The sequence below is a fragment of the Metschnikowia bicuspidata genome (assembly GCF_001664035.1).
Source record: "Metschnikowia bicuspidata var. bicuspidata NRRL YB-4993 chromosome Unknown METBIscaffold_4, whole genome shotgun sequence".
NCBI lineage: Eukaryota > Fungi > Ascomycota > Pichiomycetes > Serinales > Metschnikowiaceae > Metschnikowia > Metschnikowia bicuspidata.
The window spans coordinates 428,115-445,500 of NW_017387734.1; the positions used below are offsets into that span (position 1 = coordinate 428,115).

At 54.2% G+C, this 17,386-nt stretch overlaps 8 protein-coding genes across 8 annotated transcripts; 5 read left to right on the forward strand and 3 right to left on the reverse strand.

The window, feature by feature from the left end:
* Positions 1 to 657: 657 nt before the first annotated feature.
* Positions 658 to 1,266, forward strand: METBIDRAFT_78745 (uncharacterized protein; the record flags this gene model as incomplete). The annotated part of the gene is made up of 1 exon (XM_018858932.1): positions 658 to 1,266. One exon carries the CDS (start codon positions 658 to 660, stop codon positions 1,264 to 1,266), a length of 609 nt encoding a protein of 202 aa, XP_018710848.1.
* A 728-nt stretch (positions 1,267 to 1,994) lies between these two features.
* STD1 (Std1p) lies at positions 1,995 to 3,056 on the reverse strand (the record flags this gene model as incomplete). Its single annotated transcript, XM_018858933.1, has 1 exon — positions 1,995 to 3,056. The coding sequence occupies one exon, from the start codon at positions 3,054 to 3,056 to the stop codon at positions 1,995 to 1,997; it is 1,062 nt and encodes a 353-aa protein (XP_018710849.1).
* A 2,924-nt stretch (positions 3,057 to 5,980) lies between these two features.
* NUP159 (FG-nucleoporin) lies at positions 5,981 to 10,127 on the forward strand. Its single transcript, XM_018856032.1, has 2 exons — positions 5,981 to 6,279; positions 6,312 to 10,127. Exons 1-2 carry the CDS (start codon positions 6,094 to 6,096, stop codon positions 10,089 to 10,091), a joined length of 3,966 nt encoding a protein of 1,321 aa, XP_018710850.1. The 5' UTR covers positions 5,981 to 6,093; the 3' UTR covers positions 10,092 to 10,127.
* Positions 10,128 to 10,282: 155 nt separating this feature from the next.
* Positions 10,283 to 12,241, forward strand: METBIDRAFT_43750 (uncharacterized protein; the record flags this gene model as incomplete). Its single annotated transcript, XM_018857692.1, has 3 exons — positions 10,283 to 10,625; positions 10,785 to 11,102; positions 11,895 to 12,241. 3 exons carry the CDS (start codon positions 10,283 to 10,285, stop codon positions 12,239 to 12,241), a joined length of 1,008 nt encoding a protein of 335 aa, XP_018710851.1.
* Positions 12,242 to 13,147: 906 nt separating this feature from the next.
* Positions 13,148 to 13,402, reverse strand: METBIDRAFT_43009 (U2 snRNP complex subunit YSF3; the record flags this gene model as incomplete). The annotated part of the gene is made up of 1 exon (XM_018857608.1): positions 13,148 to 13,402. One exon carries the CDS (start codon positions 13,400 to 13,402, stop codon positions 13,148 to 13,150), a length of 255 nt encoding a protein of 84 aa, XP_018710852.1.
* Positions 13,403 to 14,562: 1,160 nt separating this feature from the next.
* METBIDRAFT_196403 (uncharacterized protein) lies at positions 14,563 to 15,122 on the reverse strand. The gene has a single exon (XM_018854876.1). The coding sequence runs from the start codon at positions 15,023 to 15,025 to the stop codon at positions 14,726 to 14,728; it is 300 nt and encodes a 99-aa protein (XP_018710853.1). The 5' UTR covers positions 15,026 to 15,122; the 3' UTR covers positions 14,563 to 14,725.
* A 25-nt stretch (positions 15,123 to 15,147) lies between these two features.
* METBIDRAFT_32344 (uncharacterized protein) lies at positions 15,148 to 15,827 on the forward strand. The gene has a single exon (XM_018856033.1). It carries the CDS (start codon positions 15,220 to 15,222, stop codon positions 15,466 to 15,468), a length of 249 nt encoding a protein of 82 aa, XP_018710854.1. The 5' UTR covers positions 15,148 to 15,219; the 3' UTR covers positions 15,469 to 15,827.
* An 88-nt stretch (positions 15,828 to 15,915) lies between these two features.
* METBIDRAFT_12358 (uncharacterized protein) lies at positions 15,916 to 17,121 on the forward strand (the record flags this gene model as incomplete). Its single annotated transcript, XM_018854215.1, has 1 exon — positions 15,916 to 17,121. The coding sequence occupies one exon, from the start codon at positions 15,916 to 15,918 to the stop codon at positions 17,119 to 17,121; it is 1,206 nt and encodes a 401-aa protein (XP_018710855.1).
* Between the last annotated feature and the right edge of the window lie 265 nt (positions 17,122 to 17,386).

Below are 17,386 nucleotides of genomic sequence, written 5' to 3' on the forward strand. Positions count from 1 at the left end.
GTCAATGGAACAGGAAGCAACCCCAGCAACAGCAAGACGGTGGACATAAAGGAGAAACATGTCCAAGATAGAGTACAAAAAGGAGACATCACAGTGAAGACGGTCGGGACCGAAGATAACATCGCCGACACGTTCACTAAACCATTACTGTACGTGCCTTTCGGGAGACACCACCCATATTTGGGGTTCGACAAGAGGTATGCGATCAGAGTGATCGCGATATCCAAGCCCTAAAAAAGTCATGGCGAGATCAACTGAGACGAATGATGAATAGTGAAGCCCCTAATTACATCATTCCGGGGAGTGTCACGTGGTATCCGCCATGTAGGCATCCCTCACGTGGCAAGAGGAAAAAACTTCCGTACAGGGAAAGTTTTTTCCCTTTCCTTTCTTCCTTAAGGGTTTTTAGAGAATAGTAGTATCCTAAGGATCCGAAGTACCGTACATACTTGAATTGAGAAATCTGATACTGAAAGCGAGTGTGCACTGGGGTCGCGGCATCGCAGCATCCATCAAGCACGAACTCGACATGGCATCTCAACCTAAAGGCCTCACGACTTCCCGTCCACATCACTCATAATGGCCCGTACCACGCAAAATTCAGCCAAGGCGTCGCCGGAAAGCGTTGCGCTGAGCTCCACCGCAAATACCGACACTATGGTCCCGGACTTGGCCGAGACTTCGCTAGATCAGCTTTTCCAGGCGCTTGCGCAGGAAACCAAGCCGGTAGTCGACGACGAGATGAGTGAGTTCGACAAGATCCAACGCCAAATCGAGCAGCTTCCAAAGATCGAGTCTGGGCTAGAGGCGTCCATGCAAAAGGCAGTTGATCAGAAGCCCCTGCGGTCGTTTGCCGTGAAAATCGACGATCCTGTCACGAGAGCCAGGAAGGTGAAGAAGGAGGAGAAAACCGACTCTGGCGACGACTGGTTCAACATGAAAAAGCCGGAGATCACTCCCGAAATCAAGAGAGACTTGTTGATTTTGAAGAACAGAAGTGCCTTGGACCCTAAGAGACACTACAAGAAGGAGAAATGGCAGGTTCCCAAGTTTTTTCAAACGGGAACGATAATCGAGGGCAACACCGAGTTCTACTCTGCACGGATCTCCAGAAAGAACAGGGGAAAAACACTAGCCGCAGAGATCTTGAACGACAGCACCACGACAGAGTACTTCAAGCGCAAGTACACGGAGATCCAGAAAGTCAACAAGAGCGGAGGCAAGAGCCACTACAACAAGCTCAAGTCGAAGAGAAGAGGCTACTAGCCCGGGAACTTTCGTGTTGCTTTGCAGCCACGAGTTCAGTATGGTACGATGGCGGTATACTCCAGTACTACACGATGTGAGGACTTCCGTGGTGTCCGATATCAGATTTTCAATATGCAGATGGAGATACTTTAGGGTCTGGGGCACCTCAGTGACGCGAGTGAGCTCAGTAGCGTGCGATACAGCATACCCCAGCGATATACGACATGGGGTACCTCAGTGATGTATGATGTGGGATACTTCAAAAATACACAATAACGTTATGGAGAACAGTAATTTGCAACATGAGATCCCAAATTGATAGATATAGAAAGCCGTAGTTTCTTCAGTAAGAGACCATATCAGGTATTCCGGCATCCCAGGAATCCACGAGATGGATACTCAGATGGGCATGATACCGATGCTTACTTAATATACGACATGGGACACAACAACAATGTCATGGACCTAGCAATGCCCGACACAGACCTCAGCAATATATGATATGGAATATGTTCCCTATTCAAGAAGATACCTTAGTACCTTAGTAGTACATAATATGAATACCCAGTACTATACGACATCACCAGTCTAAAATGTAAATCTCCGCAATATAAAAGCGGGATACGCTACGCACACGATAGCGGCGCCGGTTGCCGAGGAAGGGTAGCCCGGGCCAGCCAAAGGCTGAGTCCCCAAGGCAGGGCAAGGCACTGATGCCAGCAGCACCCAGTCAGTGCAAGCCGCGGCTACTCTTCCAAGCCGGCCCGCTTAAAGACGTCCATCCGCACACTGTCCCAGAGGGCCTTTTTCTCCTCTTTGGTGAGCTTCTTGCGCTCGCCGTCGGCCAGCCGTTTGAGGTCTCTTTTCACGGCGTCGCTCTGCAACTTGTACTCGTAGGCAGTGGTGGCCGCCGCCGCAAGATTGACCAAGTAGTTGCGGATGGCAATCTCCTTGTACTTGAAGCCCAAGAACGTCTGCTCGGACGGCGTGATGGGAGGCGACGGGAGGTGCTTGCGCTGCTGGTTGATCTGGAGGAGCCTGGACTGCTTGACCGAGATCTCCGCCACGGACTTCCTGAACGACGCGTCCAAGTTGTGTTCCACGTATAAGTTGGAGCTGTACAACGTGTGGATGAGCTCCTTGTCCGTGATGTAGGGCTGTAGTAGAACCACGTGGCAGATCTGCGCCAAGTCCCCGACAAGCTGCGGCAACAGGTGGTCCGAGTACACGAGGTCCGGCGACGACGACACGAGCGGCATGGCGGTGACCATGAGCTTGCAGCGCGTCACGTTGAGGTTCCAGTCCACCAACGATTCCGGCACGTTCTGGTAGTTGAGGTCGCTGCCCAACGAGATCTTGATTTCCTCGTACTCGTCGTCGGCCACCGGCAACGCGGCAGGCTGTGGCGAGGCAGGGCCGCCGGTATGCAGCAGCGCCTTGCGCTCCATGAGCTTCTCTTTGCAGAAGTTTTCGTGGAGGAGAATGTCGTTGATGAGCTGCTCCACCGTGGTGGTGGTGGGCTCGCAGTCCTCGGGAATGGTGGCCGTGGACGACGAGTAGAGCGACGGCGCCAGGCGCACGGACCGCCTGCTGCAGGAAAACACGCTCAGGGCCAGCGAGTGGCGCAGTTTCAGCGAGTTCTGGAGGTGTCGAAATTGCAGGGGAGCCGAGCGCACGGACGAGGCCGAGGACTGCGCCGCCAGCACGGGCAACTGCAGGAAAATGGCGTTTCTGGCCGAGTCCCTGAAGTTGGCGGGCGCCAGCACGCCGTTGCTGCTGTTTCCGCGGGAGCCAGGAAATCCATACATGGCTCAGTGGGGGAGAAAAGAAAAAATGAAGAAGGCAGAGGGCCCATTCGCGATGGAGATGCGGGGCGCCAGACGCAGCGATTTTCCGGCGCCTGCACTGGGCGGGCCTCTGGGTATATTGCGTGGGGAAGCGAGCACAGATCTTCCGCCCGGGGCTGGCGGTGTCGGGTAGGTTCCTGAGGTTTTGGAAAGAATCGAGGGGATGCTGGTGGGGGCTTTGGAGAATTGCTGGGGTTTCATGAGACAGAATGTTTTTTTTTTCTTGATAAATGGCTTGTTTCTGGTTAGACCTGGACAGACGAAACCCAGGAAAAACACCTGACGGGCCGGGGCGGCGGGCCTGCACACAGGCGCACGCGACGGTTGGCTCGCGGGGCGGCGTGGGGCCGGCTGCGAAAAAACTGCAGTGTGCCCGGGGAAGATTTTGATGTTTTGGGACGTTCCTGGTTATGAGTCCTTTTCGTTTCTGGTCGCTTTGCTTTTTGATTTTGTGGTTGTGAGGGTTTTGGTTTTGGTTCGTGTTCATCTTGGAGCCGAGTCCTTTCAATCGGAGTTCTTGTCTGAGCTTTCTTGGTCTTGGCTCTGATTTGTTTTGGGTCGAGTTGGTTCGGGATCTTATTTTTTTGAACGTTCTCGAGTTTAAATATTGAGAGTTCTTTGGGTTTGAGCTCTTTTGGGCCAGGGCTCTTTTTAGGTTATGAGGCTGTTTGGTTTCGGATCTTCTTTGTTTTGAGTTCTCTTGGTATTGAATCTTTGATCTGGTTGGTTGTACATCTTTGGTTTGGGTCACACCTGTTTTGAAACTTTTTGAGTTTGTACATTTTTGATTTGAGTTCTCTTGGAATTGACTATTTTTCTCTTTGGATCTTCTTGATTCAGTACGTTCCAGCTCGTGAATCAGGCATTATTTAATCTGAGGCTTTCTTGATTTCGGATCTTCTAGATTTTGTTTATTCTTGCTTTTGGATCTTGGGTCATCTTGGAGTCGAGCCCGCTGATTCTAAAATTTTGGTTCTGAGCTTTTGTTCTTGGGGTCTATTTGGTTTTGGATCTGTTTTGAACCTTCTCGAGTTTGAACGTTTTCGGCTCAGAATTCTTTTGGGTTTGATTTTTTGAGCAAGAGCTCATATTAGGTTTGGAGGCTTTTTGGTTTCGGATCTTGTTAGTTTTGGATCTTTTGATTTTAACATTCTTGCTTTAAGATCATGCATCATATTTATAATCTCGGATATTGTTGGTTCTGAGCTATCTTGGTGTTGAATCTTGGTTCCGGTTGGCTTTGGATTTTTGTTTTGGATCTAATTTGGTTTGAAACTTCTCCGTTTAAACATTTTCGGTTCTGGGATTTCTTGGTTCCGGATTTTGTTTGTTTTAGATCTTCTTGAGTTAGTCCATTCTCGCTCGTGAATCATGCATCGTATTAACTCCGAGTCCTTTAATCTGAGGTTTTCTTGATTTCAAATCCTCTAGAGTTTGTACATTCTTGCTTCTGATCTTGCTTTAACTTGGAGCCGAGTCTTTTCAATCTTTGATCTTTTTGGGTTTAGATCTTTCTGTTTCTGAGTTATCTTGGAATTGAAATTTGGATTGTTTCAGACCTTCTTGGTTTTGATTATTTTTGATGCATTTTGCATATTTCTGATTTTCAGTCCCTTCAATCTGAAGTTTTCCTGACTTTGGATGTTTTTGGTTCGAAGGGTGTTTGCTTCTAAATCTTCTTGATTCTGAACATTCTTACTGGATCTTGCATCTTAGAATTACGAGTCCTTTTGATCGGAGATTTTCTTGCTTTAGGATCTTTCTGGTTTGGAGGCTTCTTGGTTCTGGGTCTAGCTTGTGTTGAATAAACTTTCCTCTAGAACCTTTGAGCCCTGTTCCTGAAATTGAAAGAGTTTGCTCTTGACCCTTGTTTGAATGCCTTTGATCTGAATCCTCTCAGTTCTGAATCCTCGCAATTCTGCAACTCCCTTGTTTCAATCATCTTGTAATAAATCCTCTTTATTTGGAATCAATTCAACTCCGAGCTTTGTCCCCTTGTTTCAAATTCCCTTCATGAGACCACTTGTTTCGAGTCTTTTTATTTTGAGTCCCCTCAATTTTGACTCCCCTAATTTTGACTCCCCTAGTTTTGAATTCTCTTATTTTTCATTCTCGTGTTTTGAGTCACCTTGTCTCATGCTTTGAGTCCCCTTGTCTCGGGTTTCAAGTCCCCTTGTTTTAAATTCTCGTGTTCTGATCCCCTTCAATCTCCTTTCTTTGGATCCCGTTGCTTCAGACCCCGTTGCTCCTAGGTCTTCATGTTCTTTTATCTTCTCGCTTTGAAATTCCTGATTTTGCACATCTTTCAATTTTTTTCTGTGGCTTGTCTTGTCGTTTTCTGTTTGGCCGTTTTTTGGCCTTTCGGCCCGGTCTCCAGTTTCCGGATCTGTGTTTGCCTGGGCCCTGTGGTGTTGCAGGCCCTGTGCTGGGCCTGTTTACTCGCCCCGCTCCCACTGATTTGCACCCAGCGACAATGCTCATGTCTGGGAGCAATTTCTTTACAAATGTCTCGTGTTCTTTTTCTCCCGGGCTTCTGGGTATTTCCAAGCACAGCAGGCTATTTGCGGACTCCGGCCCTGGCCATCACTTCGGCAAGTTCGAATTGTCAAGCCCTAATTCCAAGGCTCGGGCCCACAACGGCAGTGGCCCCAGCTCCTATTCTTTTTGGCTGGTGCGGCGCGTCGCTTTTCGCGCCCTGCTCTCAGGGCCAGCGCCAGGCGAGCGCACCACAGCCAGCGGGCGGCACAGGGTTTCAGGCTGCAAGGCAACATGGGCCTGTTTCTCAAGTCAACGGGCGTATTACTCCAATGAATGGGCAAGTACTCTAATGAATAGGCGGGTACTCTAATGAATGAGCAAGTGCTCCAATGAATGGGCTAAGTACTCGGAATGTGGAAGTCACTAGAACCAAACTCATCTATTCATACAAAGGGCACAGATACCCTAAACAAATGGGCCTACTACTCCACCACCTAATGGCCACTTACGCCACCACATAATGGCTACTTACTCAAAAACTAGTATTTATTCTTGCAATGCTTCCAGAATTGCAGCAGATGCTTCAGATTACGCATTTCAGAGCCCCTATACCTTTTGTCACCCGAGCTCAAATTGTTTGAACTTCCAGGGTTTGGGCGTGCCTGGCGCAAACAGAGCATTTTCTACCCGCCGCACAAACCCCTCGGTTGCCCCAAAAAAAGCCCCGAGCCCGCCAAGCCGCGTCCAGCCCGGCCCCGTCCTTTTCTGGCCCCGTCCTTTTCTGGCCCCGTCCTTTTCTGGCCCCGTCCCTTCCGCGCCCCGTCCCTTCCGCGCCCCGTCCTTTTCTGGCCCCGTCACTTCCGCGCCCCGTTCCTTCCGCGCCCGTCCCTTTCTGGCCCCGTCCTTTTCTGGCCTTCCGCGCCCCGTCACTCTTCCACCAGACCTTTTTTCCTGGGCCCTTCGCGCGCTCCAGCAGACACCAGCATCCGGCCAGAAACACCCGGCCCGGCCCCCTCGCATCGACTTACTCCTCCCCCCAGCTCACGCCAATCCACCCACACTGCCAGCATGCCACGTGACGAGGTGGACGAACACTTTTCCGACGACTTGGGCTTCCGCTTGCTGACGCCGCGCCTGGGCGTGCGGCTCTTCGACCGCCCCGTGGCCTTCGACCAGCCGCCCGGCTCCTCTCGCCCGCTCCAGCTCTTGCATGTGGGCCGCCAAAAACACCTCTACGCGGCCTCCAACGGGCTGTCGGTGGGCATCGGCCGCCTCGCGGACTTGGACTCCGACGCGCTGCAAATCCGCGCCGGTTTTGCCGTGTCCCCGCTCGCCAGCGTCTCCAGCCTCAGATTCGACTGCACCAACGACTACTTGTACGCGGTGGCGGCCGGCGTGCCACAGAAGGCAAACGTGGACGCCATTCTAGCCGCCGGCTCGGCCGCCTTTGTGCCCATCGGCACGCACTCGGACGTGTGCGCCCTCGAGCCCTCGCCCGTGGACCCGGCCACCTACGGCGTTTTGGACGACACGCAAACGCTCCGCATTGTCTGCGGCGCCATGGAAACGGACGTCCCGGGCGTCCTGGCCTTTGCCTGGACGCACGCCGGCACGGGCGTGGCCGTCTTGGCCGGTGCCACGTTCAGGTTGCTCGACACCCAGGGCCTGCAAGTCGCCTGCCATACTTTGGACGGCGCCACGCTTCTCTCTGTGGCCACCATCGACGAAGACAACTGGTACGTTTTCGCCCAGGCCGGGGTTGACGGCGACGGCGACGACGACGAGGTGCACATGCTCGTCTCGCGTACAGGCGGCTCGCTCACGGCCCGGTCGTTTTTCTTGCCCCCGGCCTACGGCGCCGTGGCCCGCGCCCCGTGCATGTACGTGGCGGCCGTCCACGACTGGCTCAAGGAAACGGTGTACGCGTTCATCGCCAACGGCCTCAATCCCGAGATCGCCACGCTCGAGGTGGGCCCGCACACGAGAACCGTGCTGCTGAACGACACCGACCGCGCCGAGTTGCCCATGGACGAGGCGTCCGACGAAGACACGCTCCCCGTCGGGCTCGCGCTCGACTTGTCGGGCACGCACCGCACCGTCAGAAACCCGTCGCCGTTGATCGAGCAGGCCGTGGGCGTGTTGCCCCGCTTGTTGTGCTTGAACAACACGGGCTGCCTCTTGGCGTGGGACGTGTTCCACGTTTCCGCCGTGCGTGGCGGCTCGCTCGACCTAGCACGCGCCGTCTCGAGACTCCCGGCCGTCGCGCCGGTGGCTGCTGCCCAGCCCGGGCCCGCGGCCCCCACTCCCATCACACTGAACAAGTTCGCCGAGTCCTTGGGTGCAGAACTTTCTTCCTTGGCCACGCCGGACGTTCTGAAACCAGCCGGCCCCTCCCTCATGCTGCCCACGCCCGCTGCCCTGGGCTTTGGCAGCACCAGTTTCGGCGAGCCCAAACCCGGCAAGCCGCCCATGTTCGGCTCGAGTGATTTCGGCTCCAATGCCCCGGGCTCGGCTGCGGCGTTTGGGGGCACGGGTTTTGGCGGGGCGCCAAGCGCCAAACCGCCCATGTTTGGCTCCGCTGACTTCGGCTCCAAGCCTTCGAGCTCCGCGAAGCCGTCTTTTGGAAGCTCTGGTTTTGGCGCTTCGCCCATGGGGGGCGCCCGCTTCGGCTCCTCCGCCCAAGTGGGCCCGGCCTTCGGCTCCGGTGCTGCTTTTGGCCAGGCCAGTCTCGGCGCGCTGAAAGCTGAAAGTCAAGCTCCGAGCGTTCCCTCCAGTTCCACCTCGACGTTCTCGGGCTTCGGTACTAAGTCAAAATTCGGTGCGTCGTTTCAAGGAAACAGCGCTTCTCCTCTTGCTAGCTTGACAAAGAAGGAGAGTTCCGCTTCTCCTTTTGCTGGCTTGGGCAAGACCGACAGCACAGCTTCTCCTTTTGCTGGCTTGGGCAAGACTGACAGCACTGCTTCTCCTTTCGCTGACTTGGTCGGAAAGGAAAAGTCTTCCTTCTTAGGGGCTCTGGATGCCTCGAAGCCTGTGTCTACTAGTGACAATTCACAATCCGTCTTTTCTTCCCCGTTGGCGGCATTGAGCGCGCCCAAAGAGTCGCGGTCGCAGGGTCCATCAATGCCAAACGGCGGTCCGTTTGGTGCCAATCCTGACAACAAGGCATCTTCGTTTGGACACACTGCGCCTGAAAAAATGACCCTCCCATCTGGCGCTGTGCCGCGTGTCTCTGCATTTACAGCGAGTCAGAACAATATCGACAGCGACTCTGAGTCACCCTCAGAGTCTGACTCGGACTCTTTCGAGGCCTCGGGCGACTCGTCTTCCGCGGACGAAGGCCAGTTTTTTGAAAAGACTTCGTTCTCCAAGATGGACTTGAACAAACCCTCGCTGTCCACGGGTCTTGGCCAGTTCAAGTCGTCTTCCGTTCCTCCCGCTTCAATTTCCAAAAAGGCATCCGCTGAATCAATTTCATCGGCAGAGAACATCATTTCTGGCACGGAGAGTCCTGAAATGAAATCGCCTTTTGGCGCGGAGAAGGGCAACACAGAGAAGCATTGGAAGGGCCTAGACGAGTCATCCGCAGACGTCAAGAACACTGGCGAAAACATACCTCTCAAAACACAGATTCCGGACAACACGTCCTCGCACAATATAAAGGACGAACCTTTGTACGCGGGAGAAGACATTGCCGAGGTGGTCAGAAACATTGAGTTTCTTAGACTCGGTGGTCTCACCGAGCAGCCGGCTACAATGGGTGACGAAGTTGCACGGAAATTCACGGAACTCGTGCAGGCCGCACAAGCGAATATGGACGTTCTTGCGCTAAACACAGAAAAAGCAAAGGCTCTCGTTGATGCTTCGGCGGTGCACAGAAAGAGTTTGGCAGAAGATGACGTGGCCGATCACACACAATGGGCTTTGGGGGATCTCGACGACTTACTCCAGATCGTGGCCAAACCGCGAGCAATGGTGGACGATATCTTGTTGTCTTTGAGACACCAAGACTCCAAACTCACACAACTTTTGGAACGAGTGTCCGTAGCCGAGGAAAAGAAGGAGCAAGTCGAGAAGGTCGTGACGCAGTTGGCCTTGTACAAGCACTCGCTCGAAACATCCAAGAGCATGGAGCGGCCCCTCGACGCGCGAGCCGAGATGCTGCGCAACCAGTTGAGAAAGACATTGGCCCGTGTGGAGCTGCTACAAGAACAAGTTGCCCACCAACTTCTCCCGTTTGGCGTGCGCCTCGATCGGGGCCAGGGCCGTGTGGCCCGCGCCGCCAAATTGGAAAAGGTTGTACGTGAATTGTCTGTCAAGACCCGCGAGGTCGTACGCCAGATCGAGGAGCTTGAGAATGAAGTCTACAAAGTATGCGAGGAGAAAGCACCTGTGAGCGGTGCAGCCGGATGGTCCCCATTATTGCTCGGATCTAAAACCGCGTCCGTGGACAAATTTGCAATCTGCGCCAAGTTTGCCAAGGCGCTGACACCACGCAAGATAAGCCTTGCGCAAAGTTAGGCCGTGGACTCTGGCGGAAATCTGAGCTGAGAAAACCAAACCTGCGAATTCCGTGCCGATTAAATGAGGCCGCGTGTTTGGGTTGGGGAAGGGTGGTGCTGCACACAGCCCGCGACCCGTGTACTCGGGCCTTGGGCACCGGGCTCCGCAGAGCACCTGGTACTTCTGGAAAACACCACAAGCAACACCTAATGCCAGATTTTTTAGGCTCATCCGTGGTCGTTCCCGGCTCCCAGCGAGTCACTGGTGTGTTGAAATATGTGGGTTCGATCCGCGGCAAGACCGGTATGTTCGGAGGCATCGAATTGCTGGGCCCTCTGGCCTCGGTCCGTGGCAAAAACAGCGGCGAAGTCGACGGTGTACAGTATTTTGACGTGTCGGAACCGATGACCGGGTTGTTCATGCCGTGGGACCGGCTCCGGGCGGCGAACCCATCGTTGCCGGCCGCAGACCGCTTGAAATCGCGGCCTCTGAGCCTGAAACGGGCGTCCGTTTGCACGCCCACCCCGCCCCGCCGCAGCAGTCCGAGCCCACGTGTATTCAATGGTCACCTGAGTCTTCTGGAATCCAGCAGGTCTTTCCTGCGCGTGAACTCGTTCAGCAGAGACCTGCGCAGGAGCCCGTCGATGTCCAAATTAGTCTTGGACTCGCCCATGGGCGACCGGCCTGCGTCTCTGTCTCGTTCATTCCAAGCACCCGGTGTGAGTGCCGAAGCGGCCGAGCTCCGGGCCAAGCTTGACGCGAAATCACGCGAGAGTGACCGCAAGGAGGCCATTTTGCTCGAGTTACAGGCCACTGTCGACCAACTACATCCGGTGCTCGAAGACTACGAGCGCAACCTTGAAGAAAAAGACAGAAAGTTGAAGAAACAGAAGAACGACTACGATCGGGCACGCGAGGAGTGGCGCCTGAGCCTCGATTTGATGCTCAGCTCGCAGCAGGAGGCCGAGAACTTGTACGAAATGCAAATCAGCGATTTAAAAGAGGAGATTCAGGCGCTTGCATCTGCCAGTAGGCATTCTTCCGGCAAAATCGAAACGGAGTCCGTTGCCGAATTGACTGCGCTTCGTGCAGAAAACGATCATCTCCGTTCCAAGCTAACCGACGTTGAGCGGCAGATCGAGCTTCTTCACAAAGAAAATACAGAGCTTAGGATCCAATACGAAAAGTCCGTCGCACCGACAAGCACATCCAGTGCCGGCCAAGATGGCGATAATGAGGTAGTTGAGCTGTTGAAGAAGAAAGTGGATATGCTCACTCAGGATGTTACTTCCATGGAAATTGTGTTGCAAGATGCCCAAGCCAAGTCACGCGCCAAGAGTGCTGAGGTGGCTGAGCTCGAGATCAAGTTGGAAGAGCTCACTCTGCAAGAGGTTGAGATTCTTCTGGACAAAGTGGTCGACATGTCGCTTGGTGATTGGGAAAAGGATGTTGCACAGTATCAAGAAAAAATTGCGGCGCTCGAACAAAGCCTCGAGGCTGCTAACACAAAGTCTATTGAAGGCTCTGATTCAGCGAGAGCAAATGAGCTCGAACTCGCAAAGTTGCGTGATACAGCTGTAAAAAATGCAGCAGAAATGCATGCGCTACAGCAGAAAATTGAGTCTCTCGAGGCAGAGAAGGCAAATAATGCTGAGTGTGTTTCTCCGCCAGCTACAAAAGACGAGGAATATATGGAAAAGATCGCGGTATTGAAGGAACAGCAAAGCGCATCCGAAGAGACGATTAAAAAGCTAACGCATGATCTTGACAACCGGCCCTCTTACGAGGAAAGCGAGTTGACGGAGCTCCAAAACTCCCTAGAGATGGTTGAGTCTTTGCACAAGCAGGAAATGGCCGATTTGCAGGAGGAATTCAAACAGTCGCAAGCGAAAAACTCCCAGATTGAAATAGAATTACACGCTCTCCAGGAGAAATTGGCCAGCTTCGAGCTGAAGGCAGCAGGGCCGGAAACCGATGAGTCGAATGCCAAGCCATACACTAGCGAGTCAACGGATGCGTTGAGTTTACAGGCGTCCAACGGATCGTTGCCGATATACAAACCCGCAATTGAGCTTGATCCCAGTCAGGGCCGCGACGATTGGTGCGGATTGTGTGAGCGTGATGGACACGACAGCTTGAACTGCCCGTACGAAAACGACATGTTTTGAAAACGCGCTAGTAATAGTGGATAGAGGGATAATACTACAGTTAAACATATCACGGCCACGAGGCAGCTGAGGCATGGACGTATTAGTCTGTCCATGGAACGACCCACGAGCTATGTTTTCGCTGTGTAGATGAAATCATGTATCAGCGCAGTGTCTGGTGTAGCGACGCTGTCAAGATCTAATGCTTGAAGTATGCAATTGAACGCGCCAGGTGTATAGTCGAGGAACGATAAGTATTTTCGAAAGTAAAATGAGTACGGGCCACCAGCTTTCTAGCAACTGATTTTCCCTGCTTCCAGAAGGCTTGAACCTTGGAGCAGCAACTGTCTGGGTTGATGTCAGCCATCCCATGCCGATGTCATGTGACACTTTTTCGGTATACCATGCCGCGAGGGAAAGCGGGAGTTTCTGACGCCGAAACGAGTAAATTCTAAAGGCCTTCATTAAATCTGCCCCGCGTGCTCTGTGAGCTCAAGCTCATTGTTTCGGGCTGCTTTTGGAAGGTGTTAGAGAACGCGTTTCGGGCTGTCGCGGGCTTAGCCATGCAATATTGCCACTGCCATTCCAAATCAATTATTGCATTTCGAGTCGGATTTTTCATACCCGCCGTGTCGCTGCATTTCGATTTAGCTGTTGGTTTTCTGACCAGTCCTTGCTTTTCTGAGCGCTTGCTTTTCCAGGTTCTTGCTTTTCTGAGCGCTTGCTTTTCTAGGTTCTTGCTTTTTTAGGTTCTTGCTTTTCTTAGACCGTGCTGTTCTTAGACCGTGCTGTTCTTAGACCGTGCTGTTCTAAGCTCTTGCTCTTTTAAGGACTTCCTTTTATAAGGCCTTGTATTTCTGAGTACTTCCTTTTTGAAGCCCTCGCATTTCCGATATTCTAAGCCTTTGCTTCGATCCTCGGTTCTCATCAGGTCTCGCGGTCATCCGGCTTTTGCAACGGCTGCACCATTTTCTTGATGAGCTCTTGCCTCAAAAGAAGAGGGTGTGTGTTGGTGGCCACCGAGTTGTACATGAGCAAGTTCTCGTGCATGGCTAAGGACGCAAGCGTATCTCTGTGGATATTGGTGAGAAACTCCTCGCGGGAAGTATCAGCGTTTCCGATGCCCGCGTAGATTTCTTTCTGGCGCAAGTACTGGTGGTTTTCGCGTATTTTGTCCGCCATTATTGGGTGCTCGTAGAGAAGATGGGCATTTAAAGATGGAAGATGGAACCGAAGCATCGCGCACGCCGCGCCTCGCCTGCTAGGCCCCGGACCGGCTGGTTCCTGCACACACGTGCCATATCCGGTATGGGCTAGGGCCGGCCCTGGAACCCGGCACCGTAGGGTCTTTTTTCGGGTTGGCTCTTATTATTAGTCGCCGCCTCCAGGGCTGAAAACAGTGTTTGGTCAGTAAACACGTCAGTGAGCGAGCATAAACGAGCGTAGAGTACAAGCAAAGGACAACGCTTTATTCAAACGTGTCTTTGACATTGAAAAAAAAAAACTCCCAAGAACAATTGGTGACAGATGGCAGGCTCGATAATCAGCTTTCCCCGGCCTGGGTATTCTCAGTGCGCGTCGCCATTTGCTTCGCGTGCCGGGGCAGGAAAAAAGGACAGGCAAAAAAGGCGAAAATAAGACAGGCAAAAGGACAGGCCAAAGGACAGGGAAAAACAGGCCAAGCAAATATAGAAAAGGCAAGAAAGTACAGGCAAGAAAGGAAAACAAAAATGGGGCGAGGAGACACGAGATAAGCGGACCACAATTATTACGTCCGTCTCGAAGCTGGCCCCGGAATCCCAATCCTGTTGCCATCCTCTCCAATCGTCACTGGGTCTCTCTTTTCGATTGCAGCCGCAAGCGCGGGGCGCACAATGCGGGGCCGTTTTGGGGCCGTTCCGGGGCCTCGTTTTTTGGCAGCCCGCGCACGGCGATCGGCCGCTGGCCCCGCGCGGCCCCAGCTGCATTCTGACCGCCCTCTGTCTCGGGCCGCGAGGGGAAGCCGGCCGGGGTCTCCAGAAGCTGGTGGCTCGGACCCTTGGTGGACGGCAACAGGCATTATTTCCCACAAGTTGCAGCCTGCCCTGAGACGGACGCTGGGATTTGTGCCGAACGGCTGGCTGTGCCCGGCGCTGGATATTTTTTTTATTATTTCGGCACGCTGCTCTTTTTGGCGGCATGCTTTGGATGAAAATGTGCCCGCTTCCTATTATGGCCGGTGTTGGGAACACTGGCCTGGGGCGTTGGCGGGAGCTGGGCTTGGATTCCGCGCGGCTCCGTCAGTGTAGCTGAGACCACCGGGCCAAAACAGCGAGCGGCCAGCGCAACGTGTCTAGTTGCGGCCGCCTGGAAGCAGCGCCTTTTCTGTTCGTTTTTCTGGTTTGCTCTTTATAGGCTTGCATTTTGTGTGCCTGGTTTTTTGCTCCCAATCCTTTTTTTCTATTCTGTGATTGTTTTCTTCGGCTGCTGGTTGTTGAAAAGGGCTCAGAGTTTATTGCGGGGCTCCTAGTATATCGGTGCGGCCCGGTCGCATGGCCCTGGCGCATAGGCCAAGCACCCCGCGAAGCTGCGTGGGGCAGAGGCGGTCATGACGACAGAAGTCAGACAGAAAATCAATGGAAACGGGGAGCAAGCAGATGGCATCCAGCCAGGAGAAAAATGACAGACGAGCAGAAAGACCTGGCAATCAACGGTAAAACACAAACAGAAAATGAGCAACGACTGAGCAGAAAAGAAAGGATAATTAGACAAAAATATACGCGAATTCCGCCACAGCAAAACAAGACAACGGAACTGAAAACTCATTCTTAATAAACAAAAAAAGAAGGTCAATTAAATAAAAACAGACACCAGCTGACGGAGTAAAACAAACCAGTTGATGAAAAAAGAATCCACAATTAAACAGAAAAAAACGTCTATTTAAGTGTCACAACCAAGCACAATCAATTATCGATTTTCCAGGAAAGAGACGGCAATCAAACGTAAAACACCCATTTACCATGAACAACCAAGCACACAATACCTTCCACCAAATAAATGATATTTACACGAGCCAACCACACACTACAAATCGAAAGTCAACCGAACATTGCAAACCCAAACGTCAACCAAAACGCCAGCATCAATTGAAAAATTCAAGGCCATCCCAATTTCAAAAACTTCCCAAGGCCACCAAGGCACCAAGGCTCTACGGCGCTGCCCTATCTTTTAGTCTCTTAGTCATCTTGTGCGCTGCCGCGGCCCGCTGACGCAGCCGTTGGCACACACACAGGACACCCGTGCACCAGTCACAACGGGTCCTGCACCCGGTCCCCGCACCTGCTGCGCTGCGACCTGCGCTCCGGCACCGCTGCAACATACGAGCCCTCGCCCTGGCCCTGGCGCCTGACAGCCATGTGAACCCCGCCAGCTACCTCCTTCTTTTCCTCGCCACTTGTCCATTCTCCCACACCCGGCCTTTTCTGTGGCCCTTCAGCAAACCGCCGTGCACGTGACCCCCGGCCTGCCTTGCGGCCCTGCTCCAGTCTTCCCGGCCCATCGCTGTCTGTCCGTTCCTCGCCATCTGCCCGGCCCCAGAAACAGCCCTTACATTAGCCGCCCACCCCTTCTCACCCACACCCACCCACCCCCGGCCAAACCCGGCCAAACCCGGCAATACCCACCCACATCCCGGCCGGCCACAAACACACTGCCCCATGGCCGCCAAGAATCACAGCAGCACGCCCGCGCGCCTGGCTGTCCGCGAGCTCGCGCAGGACGCAGACGACTCCTCGCTTAAGATCATCCGCATGTACCACAACAAGCGGTACTTGCCCCACAGTGAACGCGTGTCCAACCTCGCGTGGCGCATTCAGAACAACAAGGCGCTCAAACAGGCGCGTGGCAGGCTGCTGAAGCCCGCCCGGGCCCCCGCTCCGCCCGGCCGCCCCGACCCCACGGCCGCCTCAAAAGCCCCTGACGACTTCGACTACGTGGCGCATATCAGAAGAATCTCCCAGGACGAGTACGCCGCCCAGGCACGCGGCCCGCCCGCGCGCAGCGCCAGCTTCCAGCTCGGCGCGACAACCACGCCCAGCCCGGCCATGGCGCCTGCCGATCCGCTGTTCCTGGACTCCCAGTGGCCGCCGCCGCCGCCCGACCCGCCGGCCAGCTCGTTTCTTAGCTCGTACATCGACTCGCTCGAGTCCACCATCAAAAACGACTACCACCCCGTGCGTCCGCGCGACCAGAGCCTGGCCGCCGCCGACTCCTCGGGCCACTACGTCAGCGACAAGGTGCCGCTGGACCGGCGCCAGGCGCGGCTGCTCGCGTGTTCCAACTGCCACACCCGCACAACGCCGCTCTGGCGCAAGACCGCGGCTGGCGACACGCTCTGCAACGCCTGCGGCTTGTTCTACAAGTTGCACGGCACGTTGCGCCCAGCCAACGCTGCGTTTGCGCCGCCGCCGGACGCCCGCGGGCCCCGCCCCGCCCCGCCGAACCCGCTTTTCCAGGGCTCCGTGGACGGTGCCATTTCCTCACGGAACACGGGCCTCTTCTCGCAGATGGGCGACGTGCCACACTTCACCAACCCGTCGCAGCACGTGTCCGCAGGCGTGTCCACCCAGGCCGTGGCGCGTCTCAAGCCTGGCGACTTCTTTGGCTCTGCGGAGCTGATGGCCATGCTGCCCGCCGCGTGGGGGAGCAATGCGCCGGACGCGGCCGACAACGGTGCGGACGAGATCGACCGCTTGCTCAACATGAACCTCTTCCAACTGGACCACTTGGCCCTAGACAAGCTGGGCAGCGGCTTTGCGGGGCATGGCTTCGACTCGCGGGGCATGGAGGCCACGGACGAGATCTTGATCGATGAGGCCGCGACGGGCTTGGCCAACTACAACTGGCTTGATTTCCAGCACTAAGCGACTGCGGCAGGCCTCCGGCCCGAGTCACGACAGGCCGGTGAGCTCTGCGACTGTTTCCTTAACATCACATCACGATATCCCAAGACATATTTCTAGATGAGACGAGACTTTCAGGATGTTTCAGGCTGTTAGACCTCAAGGCTGGTCATGTGACTTACAGTTGACTCCTGCATCACTTCATCTGAGCCGCACTTCCTCATTGATATGCCTCTCCACAACTGATACAGATCCTACAATCACGTCCGCTGAGGACCCATAGGTG

Bases quoted from the DNA above. Each gene is read 5' to 3' on its own strand.
- METBIDRAFT_196403 (XM_018854876.1), bottom strand. From the start codon at position 15,025: ATGAGTTTTCAGTTCCGTTGTCTTGTTTTGCTGTGGCGGAATTCGCGT.
- NUP159 (XM_018856032.1), top strand. From the start codon at position 6,094: ATGGCTACTTACTCAAAAACTAGTATTTATTCTTGCAATGCTTCCAGA. The intron at 6,280-6,311 runs GTTGCCCCAAAA...GAGCCCGCCAAG, and splicing joins CCCGCCGCACAAACCCCTCG to CCGCGTCCAGCCCGGCCCCG.
- METBIDRAFT_32344 (XM_018856033.1), top strand. From the start codon at position 15,220: ATGAACAACCAAGCACACAATACCTTCCACCAAATAAATGATATTTAC.